The sequence below is a fragment of the Ornithodoros turicata genome, chromosome 1, assembly GCF_037126465.1.
Source record: "Ornithodoros turicata isolate Travis chromosome 1, ASM3712646v1, whole genome shotgun sequence".
Taxonomy (NCBI): Eukaryota; Metazoa; Arthropoda; class Arachnida; order Ixodida; family Argasidae; genus Ornithodoros; species Ornithodoros turicata.
The window spans coordinates 160,657,847-160,669,895 of NC_088201.1; the positions used below are offsets into that span (position 1 = coordinate 160,657,847).

The window sequence follows — 12,049 nt, forward strand, 5'->3', positions numbered from 1 at the left end:
AGTATCACTCGTGCGCTGTCACACGGCAGCTTTAGTGACCCTCGGAATAAAGTGCACTAACGATTTTTACCCCTGTCACACCGACTAAATCAGTGTCACATTGAACGAGTAACACTTTCATCCAGTATCATTCGTGTGCTGTCACAAGGCACCTTTAGTAACCCTCCGCAGAAAGTGCACTAACGATTTATACCCCTGTCACACGGACTAAATTAGTGTCACATTGAACGAGTAACAGTTTGATCTAGTATCATTCGTGTGCTGTCACACGGCACCTTTAGTGACCCTCGGCAGAAAGTGCACTAACGATTTATACCCCTGTCACACGGACTAAATTAGTGTCACATTGAACGAGTAACACTTTCATCTAGTATCATTCGTGTGCTGTCACACGGCACCTTTAGTGACCCTCGGAATAAAGTGCACTAACGATTTATACCCCTGTCACACGGACTAAATTAGTGTCACATTGAACGAGTAACACTTTCATCTAGTATCATTCGTGTGCTGTCACACGCCACCTTTAGTGACCCTCGGCAGACAGTGCACTAACGATTGAGTTCCCCCAACACACTTCACTTCTCTTCGGCGAACCGAGTGAGTAGCCTCAACGGCAGTGTTCGAACTACAGGTAATATAGTTTGCGAAAAAGCGAGGGGGCAGGGACCACAATATTATTAAAAAAGTACCTCCAACAGCGTGTTTATTTAATTTTAGTACATTTTGTACAGTTATACAAACAACTATACAAATAACACGTACAAATAACTGTACATTTAGTACAATTATTTAGTACGTGTCATTGTTCTCGTTAACAGCGTGTGGAAACGCTGCGGTCTCTAGCTCACCATACGGACTCGGCGATCCGCCTGGTACATGTTCGAGGCTGTTTTTTATTCTTTATTTTTTATGGTTGAAGAGGATATTCAGGAAGTGTTACAAAATGACGGAGAACATTCTCATGAAGGTATCTTCGTGCACACCTAAAAAAATCGCCGCCGTTAATTCTTATCAGTCGTGCTTGCCATAATCGTTTAAGTGAGACAAGCGAGGACCCCGACATGAGAGTATTTTAACCAAGTATTTTCAACAGCGTGTTTATTTTACTTTAATACAGTGTGACGTTGCGAGAAAAAAACATGTCATTCTTTAAAGCCTCCTGAAACGGCACGGTTTCGGCTAACCGTCGCCGGCCATTTTTGCTGTGTCGCAAGTTTCACGCCTGTTTGTTTTATTGTGGAAGAATATTTGTAGAAAGTATTTCTAAATTCATGAACATTCCGAGAAAGGTACTGTGGCGCACTGGCCTTTTTTTTGCAGACGTTTATTCTTAGCTACAGTAACAGCCATCGTTGCTTAAGTGACAGTTGCTTAAGCCTATAGCGAGCGCGTAATGAAAATGACATTCGCTTCTTTGAAGTGCATTTCATAAGAATGACGCTAAATTAATTGGTGCGACGGGGATATTGGTACGTGTTACGGGATTAAATTTGGAGTTGCTCCACTTCTTTAAACTAAATCCATGCGGGATACTTTCTAATCAGTCGGTATATGTTACCAAAGCGTTGAAGCTTTACCGCAATGTGCCAGCGAAGAGAACTATGGAATGCTGCCAAGAGATATCGCAGTAAGAAAATAGGTTGGGTTGCAGGATAAGTACGGGTCAGACACTACATGAGCAAATACCTGTTTCCTATCGTGGTCGCAGATAGCAATGAAATGTATGAGGGGGCAGAGGACAGCATATGTTAAACTCGAGACCGAGCTGTGGCGTTCACCTGCGGGGAGGTACCATCTACGTTTACACTAAAGTGAGTTCATAGATGTTTTATTTTTCACGCTGTTCCTTCTTCACTGAATACTGTTCTTACACTCTCTAAACTTTGCGTTGGACGGTGATTCGAATGAAAAGAGTAAACGGGTTTGTACTAATTGCTATCTGCATGTGGGTTAAAGTACGTGTGGGGTGTAGCTCTTTGTAGGGATTCGGAACCACAGGATTATAGAATTAGTGAAAGCGTTTGAAAGACAAGTATTTCGTGCAAGTGAAAGCACGTCATATATTGGATCTAAAAATATAAGAATTTTAAAATTGTGTGGAGTTCTGTGGTCTAGAACCATTTTTGATATGCATTTGAATAACATAATCTGAAGCTCTTTGTCATGGTTGTGGTCACTCCTGGGGAAAGAAGAAGCTCGGGGGAAAACGCGCAAGGTGAAAAGTGTGACGTAACGGGCACGGACAGAGGTGCACGGGGGATTGTGTTCTGGAAGAGAAGATCCCTGGCTGACTGTCGGCATCGTCTTGTGGGTCATACCGCCTCGCTCTGGGTTTCAACGTCCACCTGGTCCCTGGGTTCCTGGTGCTGGCTGCGGGTCTGCCCTACCAGGTTCTGGCTGCTGGTGTGCTCCACCGGGTCCTTGTCTCTGGCTCTGGTTGCGTGGTTGCTGGCGTTGTCCGCCCCCGAGGGTTACCCACGCTCACAGTAAAGTTTCTTATTACAACCTTGTATGACTCTGTCTCGTGCCGGCTTCTGTCCGAACTACCCTGAGGGCTCTGGCGGCTACGTCCAGTGTAGGCACTGTGAATTGACCAGGTGTCACGTAGGTTGACTCACAGTCTGCCGCATCACAATTTTGGCGTCCGCGACAGGACTCCACGCTGACAGAGTTCTCAGGGCTCGGTGCTAGCATGAGCGGAGAGTTGGAAAAGTGGATAGCGCTTGGGAGATCACTAGGAGTGCGCGACGACGAGCTGAGGGAATGGGTCGAGGAGCAGAGAGCAATGGAGAGACAGACGAGGGCAGAGGAGCGGGCTGCGCGAGCAGCAGAGAGGCAGTTGGACGAACGAGTACTGCTAGCTGAGGAGCGTGTACTCGCGTTGTGGGTCCAAGCCGCGAATCAGGCCACAGCAGCCGTTGGCCCTGACTCGAGCAGCACAGCTAGTGAAAGGTTTCGACCGGGTTCGCACAAAGTGATGCCTGTCTTTGACGAAAAGAGGGATGACCTAGATGCCTATTTACATAGGTTTGAAATAGTGGCAGAAGGACTGCGTTGGCCCAAGGAGCAGTGGGCAACAGCCTTAAGTTTATCTCTGGCGGGAGAAGCGCTGGCGGTGTTTGGACGGCTGTCGCCACAAGAGTCTAACGATTACGAGAACGTCCGAGATGCCCTGTTAGAGACATTTCGATATACCGCAGAAGGGTTTCGGGAAAAGTTCAGGTCATCGACGCCCGATAAGAAAGAGACAGCCAAGCAATTTGGGGCACGCCTCACGCACTTCTTCGATAAGTGGGTGGAGACATCCGAAACACCTAAGGAGTTCACGTCGCTGCGTGATTTAATGTTACGGGAGCAGTTTCTTTTGAAGTGTCCTCCAGCGTTGGCCGTATTTTTGAAAGAAGGTGAATGTGAGACCCTTGATGAAACTTGTAAACGGGCTGATAAATATCTGGAAGCTCAGGGTCTGAGGACTATGGGAAAGGCCGAGGAGGAGCCAGTAGCACCTAAGAGTGTCGCGAGAAAGCCTACAGGTTGTATGTTGCGTGGCGAGATGGGGCACAGAGCCTCGGATTGTAGGACAGCCTTCACTAGGCAAAGGCAAGGCGCCTGTTGGTCATGTGGAGAGACAGGACATAGGTCAGTGAATTGTCCGAAGAGAGGACTGGAAAGCGGCGCTAAGAACGCTTGTGTTATGGGTGTTGGTTCAGGTCTTGTGAACTATGGTAGCGTTAGTTATCGTGAGCAGCCGCTCGAGGGTCGGTACACAGGATGCACCACGGTACCCAAAGAGTATCTAGTAAATGCTGTGCATTCCAGAAATGGTGACCGGCGTACAACGCTACGGTGGAGTAAAGGTAGAGTCAATGGGCAGTCTGTCGAGGTACTCCGGGATACCGGTTCAAACATGGTCATAGTGAGGAGAGGTCTGGTAAAAGACAGCCAGCTGACTGGTCGTTATGTGGTGGTACGTTTGGCGGACGGGACGCCGCGCTGGCTACCAGAGGCAGTCATAAGTATTGCGACGCCGTATTTGTCGGGGAATGTGGTGGCGTACTGCATGAATGCGCCGATAGGTGACTTACTGGTGGGCAATGTTACGGGCACGAGGAGAACGGAGCGGAAGTCTCCGGAGCCTGCAAAATACTCAAGAAGTGGGGCCCATGCAGTCGTAGGTGCTGTTCCACACAGATCGAGGGAATTCGATTGTGCTAAACGGTCAAAGGCAACTCAGATTTGCCCCTGGTTACACAACTCCGGTGCGAAAGAACAGTTGAGGCGTCAACAATGTATAGACAAAGGTGACTACAGGGGTTTTGGTTCCAACAGCAGACAGTGTACTCCAGTGAATGAGAGTAGAGCACGGGGTATTTGGGCTGGCCAGCAGGCCGGCGTCAGACGTTGCTATAGAGAACGTTGTACTAGCGGTACTATGACGGGGAGAGCATGGTACAGAAGTGAAAAGGGCAATACATAAGTGGTGTACAAACGGTTTAGGCAGTATAGTAAGTCTGTGGTTTCGTTGTGACCAGCATTCTTGTGGAGGGGCTTGGTTACAAGTATGTGGTGTGTCTTTGTATTTTGCAGAATTGCAAATATGTATCTATACAGCTTGAGAGGAAACGACAGTAGCGCGCGCTCTTGAAAGTGGGTCGCATGCAGGCTTCGAAAGTTGTTCGTCAGAAGGGAGTCTGAGAGTTGTTGAACTGACATTTTCTTGGAATGTATATGTCGTTTCGCAAATCGTTTTCATTCAAATCGCTCCATTTTCATCGGGTTCATGTAGTGTGCTACACCCCGGCAGTCGGATTTGTACGGGTTGTGCACGGCTGGACCAGAGTGTGTGTATTGACGTTGATGTTTCGCACTATAGCTAAAGTGACGTAACGCTTTGTGTTTCTTTGAATCTATATATTTGGTTGACAGTTTGCAGTCAGAGGTGGCTAGGAATGGTCATTGATATGTTTACGTCTACTTTAACGGGCATGGTATTGAGACATTGGTATCGTATCAGTACATTGATATTTAGAAGAATGGACAAGAAGGACATTTCGGTTTTCTATATGGCGGCAGCAAAGTGCAAAGTGTCTGGATTAATGTTTTGTGACGTGGAATTGTGATTTTCTGAAGACATTGAACAATTTGTGGTTGTGCAATGTCTTGCGACGTGGGGGGTTAATGTCATCGTTGTGGTCACTCCTGGGGAAAGAAGAAGCTCGGGGAAAAACGCGCAAGGTGAAAAGTGTGACGTAACGGGCACGGACAGAGGTGCACGGGGGATTGTGTTCTGGAAGAGAAGATCCCTGGCTGACTGTCGGCATCGTCTTGTGGGTCATACCGCCTGGCTCTGGGTTTCAACGTCCACCTGGTCCCTGGGTTCCTGGTGCTGGCTGCGGGTCTGCCCTACCAGGTTCTGACTGCTGGTGTGCTCACCGGGTCCTTGTCTCTGGCTCTGGTTGCGTGTTTGCTGGCGTTGTCCGCCCCCGAGGGTTACCCACGCTCACAGTAAAGTTTCTTATTACAACCTTGTATGACTCTGTCTCGTGCCGGCTTCTGTCCGAACTACCCTGAGGGCTCTGGCGGCTACGTCCAGTGTAGGCACTGTGAATTGACCAGGTGTCACGTAGGTTGACTCACAGTCTGCCGCATCACACTCTTCTAGCTGATTGCGCCTAGCTGTGTGTCAGGTTCCACAGGGGGGGGGGATGACACCACCACTGCCATGTATTTTTATGCTCTTTGAACAAACCTTGCGTAATCTCGCAAAATTTTACAGATGTCTCCCGAAGTTTGGGGTATTTGGGGCTTGGGGTGATCGAGAAAGGATATTGCCTATCACATGTGACCAGAACAAGCAGTGATTTTGTTGGGTTCCGACAGGTTGCGTTTTACTTGATGGATAAAGCACACAAAAGACGCCATGAGGAGAGGCAGCTGTGTATTTTCGCATGAACAGACAAGCTTCAGCTGTTACTTTTTTGACCCCTATCGTGGGAGTATCCCCACTCGTGGTTGACCTGAGAGGCAAAGACTATTGTGTCGAAGCTGAAAAGAGAGAAAAAAACGCAATAGGGTAGCCACGAATATCGCGGGTGGCGCCACCTTGCCTATGCCTCGTGGTTGTGGCAACACCGTGATGCGTGTTTCTATGTTTCCTTTGCAGTCTACGGGCAGTCTGCAATGATGATTCCGTTTCAAAGTGTATAGATTCGTGTAGTTTCCCTTTCTTTTCTGAGTAGCGCGTCCTGGAGTAGCCAGTCCCGAGTGGCTTGAGACTAACATCTCCATTTTTTTCTTTTACAAATCAATCAATCAATCATTGAAATTAACTGCCATTGAACATGCGCGCGAGCAACTCCTCAGAGAACATTAGATCCCATGTTCTCTGACAGCTTGGCACACTTGGTGGTGCAACCCAATGTTCGATCCAGAGCCGTTTATTAGGAAAGTTTGGCCATTGGGATGTTTCTGTTTCAAGGAACGTCATTTTACGTCACAAGTCGGGTGGCGCCATTTTGGAGTGGACGTACAGCCTTGAAATATCCACGTCCCGCCGTGGTTCGCCTTTGCCCAAGCAGCACAATGTAGTGAAAGTCGAATGCAATAGGGGTGGACGGTATGTGTCTTGTCAATGTTCCTTAGTTTCAAGAGTCTGTTCAAGGTCTTCCACCTACCCGTCCACCCCTATTGCACTCGACTCTCAGTACATTGTGCTGCTTTGGTAATTCCGGCGTGTATTGTATATACAGGGTGTTTCAAAAAACGTGTCATTCGGACTTTATAAAAAAACGGGGCGACGGAAAACTACGGGGTAAAGGGCACTTGTGTGGCAACTGAATTTGTCATCTTGCAAAAATATTTTCATTTGATTTTAATTAAAATAAATTGAATTTCTTTAATTGAACTCTAAAATTTCCCACGTCAACATAACGTTTTTTTACAGAATTACAGAGCCCGTAGCGAACTTAGTCAGATCCACCAAGAAATCCTCTCGATATTGCAAATGGAACTGCCCAAAAAAAGTCCCGAAATTGAGGCTTCAAAGTTTCGGGTATCCAACGGCGCACCAAATCAGACTCAAGGATTAGTGGAGAGGAGGACATGCTCCTGCCCCCATGAAAGATAGAAGGTCGAAAAAAAAACAGGGCGGGAAAAAAGAGGCGGAATCATTTTTGTTTGCCGCTTATCAACGTATGGTGGAATGTCACCCGCCTTGTTATCGGCGCGTCTTGTGCTGCACGCTGGTCCGGTGATAAACTGTTCTAGCTCCATGGGGGCAGGAGCATGTCCTGCCCTCCGCGCATCTTTGCGACTGATTTGGTGCGCTGTTGAATATCCCAAACTCTGAAGCCTCAACTTCTGGACCTTTTTGGGGCAGTTCCCTTTGCAATATCGAGCGGATTTCTGGGTGGTTCTGACTAAGTTCGCTACGGGCTCTCTAATTCTGTAAAAAAAACGTGAGGTTGACTTGGGAAATTTTTGAGTTCAATTAAAGAAATTCAATTTCTTTTAATTAAAATCAAGTGAAAATATTTTTTCAAGGTGGCAAGTTCAGTTGCCACACAAATGCCGTTTACCCCGTATTTTTCCGTCGCGCCGTTTTTTTTATAGAGTCCGAATGACACGTTTTTTGAAACGCCCTGTATATATGCTACACAACGGCTACACCTTGCATTGTTGCCTCCGCTGCTTCCTTTTATTCAGCGTCGCAGTGTGAACGCGGCGTAAATTTTACATTACCTACCTTTAACCTACCGTGTGATATCGCTCTTTAAATTTTAATAGTTCAGAGTGACATCCACAAGTAACGCGGACAACTAGCGACACGGGAAAGAGGTTGGCATGTGGTCCAGAGCATGGTGCAGAGCGGTAGTGGTACACTGATTAGCATAGCAGACGTAAACCGGTTCGAACCAATTAATATCGTTCCAAACCGTTATTTTGGTTGTGCTGAACCCGAACCCGAGCCGCACCGATAACGTTGAACCGGAACTTGAACCAGACCCCCAAAAATAGCGGTTTCGAGCCCTGCTTCTATCCCTTTTCTCTCGGCTGTCTCGCGACGTAAACCCCCAATTATAATACATAGGAAGGGAGTTGCCTCAGGACAGAAGCCGCTCTTCTGTCCTGAGGCAACTCCCTTCCTACATCTCTACCGGTTCGCTGACTTTCTAGCCATCTACAATTATAATACATGCATTTTATTCTAACAGTGTACGCTATAGTCAAGCCTGACTGCCTTTTTGTTCCTCCTCCCTCCGTTAAGCTTTCAAAGGTGTACTTTGTTCGCGAGCTATTCTGAGAAAGGGCGGTCTGAGAAAATCCGAGTAGATTAACACGTAAGGTGTGTCAGCCCCTTTGAGTGAGGAGATGCTGCACGTGCCGCAGGCCGGGACTTCGAATAATTTCGTCCACCTGGCGTTCTTTTGATTGGGCCGGAAATATCGGATCGCCTTGACAATGCATTCTTCCTGTTACTTACATATGTTCTACCCATTTCCCTAATTAAAACCATGTTTATCCCGATATTGCGAGGATTGTGTTGTGAAAAGAATAGAACCGTTAAAGGAATATTCCATCTTTTTGATGAACGTTAACGCTTATTTTAAAAGCTAACTCAGATATTAACTCTTTTAGTCTCGACCATAGACACATATGCCCGTATTCACCAGTCTCACTTAGCCACTGGTTTAGTGACGTCTGGTTTGAGTTGATCACGTGATCTCTCCTGCTCTGCAGCCCTTTGACCACAACGCATGCGGATTATTCACAGTGTCAGGAGGTGGTTGAGGGGAGGGAGAAATTAGCAGACGACGGAAAAGCCGCAAAGAGGAAGCTCCCGTTTTTTTTGTTTCTGTGTTGTTATGAGGTTGATAAAGAAAAGTTAAGACGGCGCTACAGGTGGTTGCGGGATGATGTGTGGGTAGCCGGCGGTTAAGTCTGCTTTTGTGTTTGTTAATATGATCGCTAAAACAATGTACAAAGAGCGCGTTTGCCATGTTATTGAAGAGGCAGGGGCACGTATCTCGTGGAGGCGATCGTTGTACTTTTGTCAGTGTTCGGTGGTCGATTGTGGTTGTGAATAATAACTGCACCTCCGTGGACCATCGCTTGGTTATCATTTGTTGTGCAGCCTGTGTGGTGAATTGCAACGATCAAGATAGCCTTTGGAACGCTGGGCCATGTCAGCAGCGTCTTTTCACGCTTTCAAGCCTGGTGTCACGTGCGCAGCGTGTGTGTAGGCGCATCATCACAGTAGGCTGCCTGTAAGTAAACAGCAATAACATTGATGCAAGGGTGGCCATATCCTGCATCGGACTCCCACACGCATAACTTTTATAGTGTTATAGTTTCAAGAAATTGACGTGGTACTCTACAAGGTGTCACAAATCTGCAACGCGGTAAAGCATCGCTTCGCTGGCTGCGTTTGCTCGGGCGCACGACGGAAAACGAACTGTGCAGTCCTGTCTGCATCCGGGTCCTGTGTGTGTGTGTGTGTTAGCGCTGTTTTCGTTATGTTACCCAGGGTGCCCCTGCCTGTGAGTTGTGTGGAAGTTGCCAGTGTCGTGACCTCCTGTCGTTCTATCAGTGCGGTGCTATGGTTAATTGTGACCTCCTTTACCTGCGTATCTCTGCATGTAACATTCTTGTACAAATCATCAAGCACTGAATTGATTTATTCTGTTCAGCTAACAAAGACTGGCTGTGCTGTGACAGTCACTTGCTGGAACTTAATATAATGGGAATGTACACACTTGTCCTACGGTCATATATTGAGCGCATTTGACAGCACAGACGTCATATCTGCAAAAATGAAAGGGCACACTTTAGTGTCATTACAATATATCCGAGCCATTCAGAGTTTGTTGTTTATTGAGACCACATACACAAAATGCAAACAATCTTCTCTTTGCTGTTAGAAAGGATCAAATATCTCAAAGTCCTATTTATCTCAATAATGGTGTTTCAATGGTGGAGCAAATGTACAATGGACAAATACAAAATGGAAATACAGACAAATGGAAATACAGGATTGTATATGTTTCTTCCACATTTTCTGTTATCTTTTGAGACACTTTGGCAGTTGTAACTTTGCAAAAACTTACATATTCATTCAGCTGTGTCAGCACAAAGCTACACAACCAGACAGTGTATTAGTGTAGTGAACGCGATGTACTGCATCATCAAGGACAAAGTCTGGGAGCAGAAATGTAGGACATTGCTTAATATGCAGAAAAATAACATATATGTTTTTGCATGGCTGACCACCTAACTTCAATAGCCAGTGATGAACATGCGATGTCTTCAGGTGGTGTATTCTGGAAATTAATAGGTGACGTATGGGGAAGGGGGGATGGTTTGCAAGTTAACAGCACCCAACAGCAACAACAGTTTCAGATTTTGGGCAAACACATCTATGTTGGCACACATGAAGGGCATATAGTTATTTCATTACACTTTATTGAACCTTATGTACCCAAAACGGCGCATTGCAAAAAAAAAAAAAAAGTGGGAGGGGGCAGGGTTACAAAAAGAAACAGAGGTAGAGGTAGTGCAAAACTCCTCTTTAGAAGAAAGGAAAAATTCCGCACACACAACCACAATATTCCTGAAGCAATGGTTTCTTCTCTTACAATGACATGTTTTTCATGCATTTAAGCAGGGTTAGCCACGTTCCAGCCACATATCAGTACGACAATTAGTTTTCTTCACGTATTGCATTGAAGAACTGCTTTCCTGAAACAAACTAAATAAGATGGCGTAACATATGTCACACGCATTTTGGGCCGGTTATGCAGTAAAACTAGTATGCTTGAGGCGCCACATATTCTCCTGGTGATGGTGTGAAGGAAGGAAGTTTCAATCTTTCGAAATGTAAATGAGTGCCGTGGTGTCTTGCATTGTAACAGCATCTAGGCACTCTTTCCTGTGGGCTTTCGAGTGACAGATTCATACGTATTAGAATCATTTGTAATGATGCTGATAACAACACTCTTAATTACATCAGAATTTTGTGATGGTAGTATGCCCATGTTGCGTTCATCCTTCATTCACTGGTGTGCATTTAGGGGTGGAGTGTGAGTCAAGGCAGAGGTGAGCTAGTACGAAATTGGAGTACCTGTTCCTATCAGGTAATATACAGGACATGTCAAAAAGGAAGAACCGTGGGCACTTAGCACGTACCTGTACTGGTGTAAGGAGAACGAAGTTGCAACATAATTGAAAGTACAGTGAAGTGAAGTGTATATTAGAAGTGGCCATTGGTTTGGTTCATGCAGTATTACTACATTACTACAATTTCTACTATTCTATGCTTATTGCTCGAACTCCGCTATTTAGAACACATTGAAGACAGACACAGCAGAACGAAATTACGGGCATTTGGGCATTCACGATAACTCGAGGCATGGTTGCAATGTGGATGTAAATGCAGATGCATAGAATAAATCTTTGGATCTGATTACACAGGGACGTGTTTTTCTCTTCCTAAGATTTGCCTTACAGTATATGAGACTACACAACAAGTGCACAGATCACACCAGTGTAAAACTGGAGTGTCGTTGACATCCGTGTCGCCACCATGTCATGACATCTGTGTCATGACAGCTGTCAACAATGCAAAGCATGTGAGATTTGCCAGGAAATCTTGCAAAAAATGAGCATGCCTTTGTTCGCAGAGGACGTGATCTGTCACACATCTGCAGTCACATTATAATGATACCCATGATTTAGCATAGACGATACAAATGTCAATCTGCCACGTGGTGACTGTCCTCAGCATAGCTGCGTTTCAGACACATCAATGTACTTGTGCGCCGCAGTACAAGGTGGAAAAACAGCATTACCAATAACAACAGGTCCCTGTGATCTACATATATTTCACGGTACTGGTAATTGTGTTACTGGTACTCTTTGCACCGGCTCAGACACATCCTACATTTCCTTCCATCACAGTTCCCTTTTTCATGATTTCTATTTGTTCGTTAAGAGGGCATACCAGCTCTCCGTCCCAATGTATTTCCTATGGAACAGTTTTTATGCTTTCTCT

The 12,049-nt window shown here is 46.0% G+C and overlaps 1 protein-coding gene across 4 annotated transcripts in view; it reads left to right on the top strand.

Moving 5' to 3' along the window:
• The first annotated feature begins 1,668 nt into the window (after window positions 1-1,668).
• The window catches only part of LOC135378716 (uncharacterized), a 49,924-nt gene continuing 39,543 nt past the window's right edge, over window positions 1,669-12,049 (top strand). For 2 of the 4 annotated variants that reach the window (XM_064611805.1, XM_064611806.1), the window contains exon 1: window positions 2,499-5,505. In XM_064611805.1, coding sequence (XP_064467875.1) covers window positions 2,693-4,477 — 1,785 coding nt within the window. In that variant the 5' untranslated portion in view covers window positions 2,499-2,692 and the 3' untranslated portion in view covers window positions 4,478-5,505. The other 2 variants (XR_010418552.1, XR_010418551.1) reach the window with 2 other exon arrangements.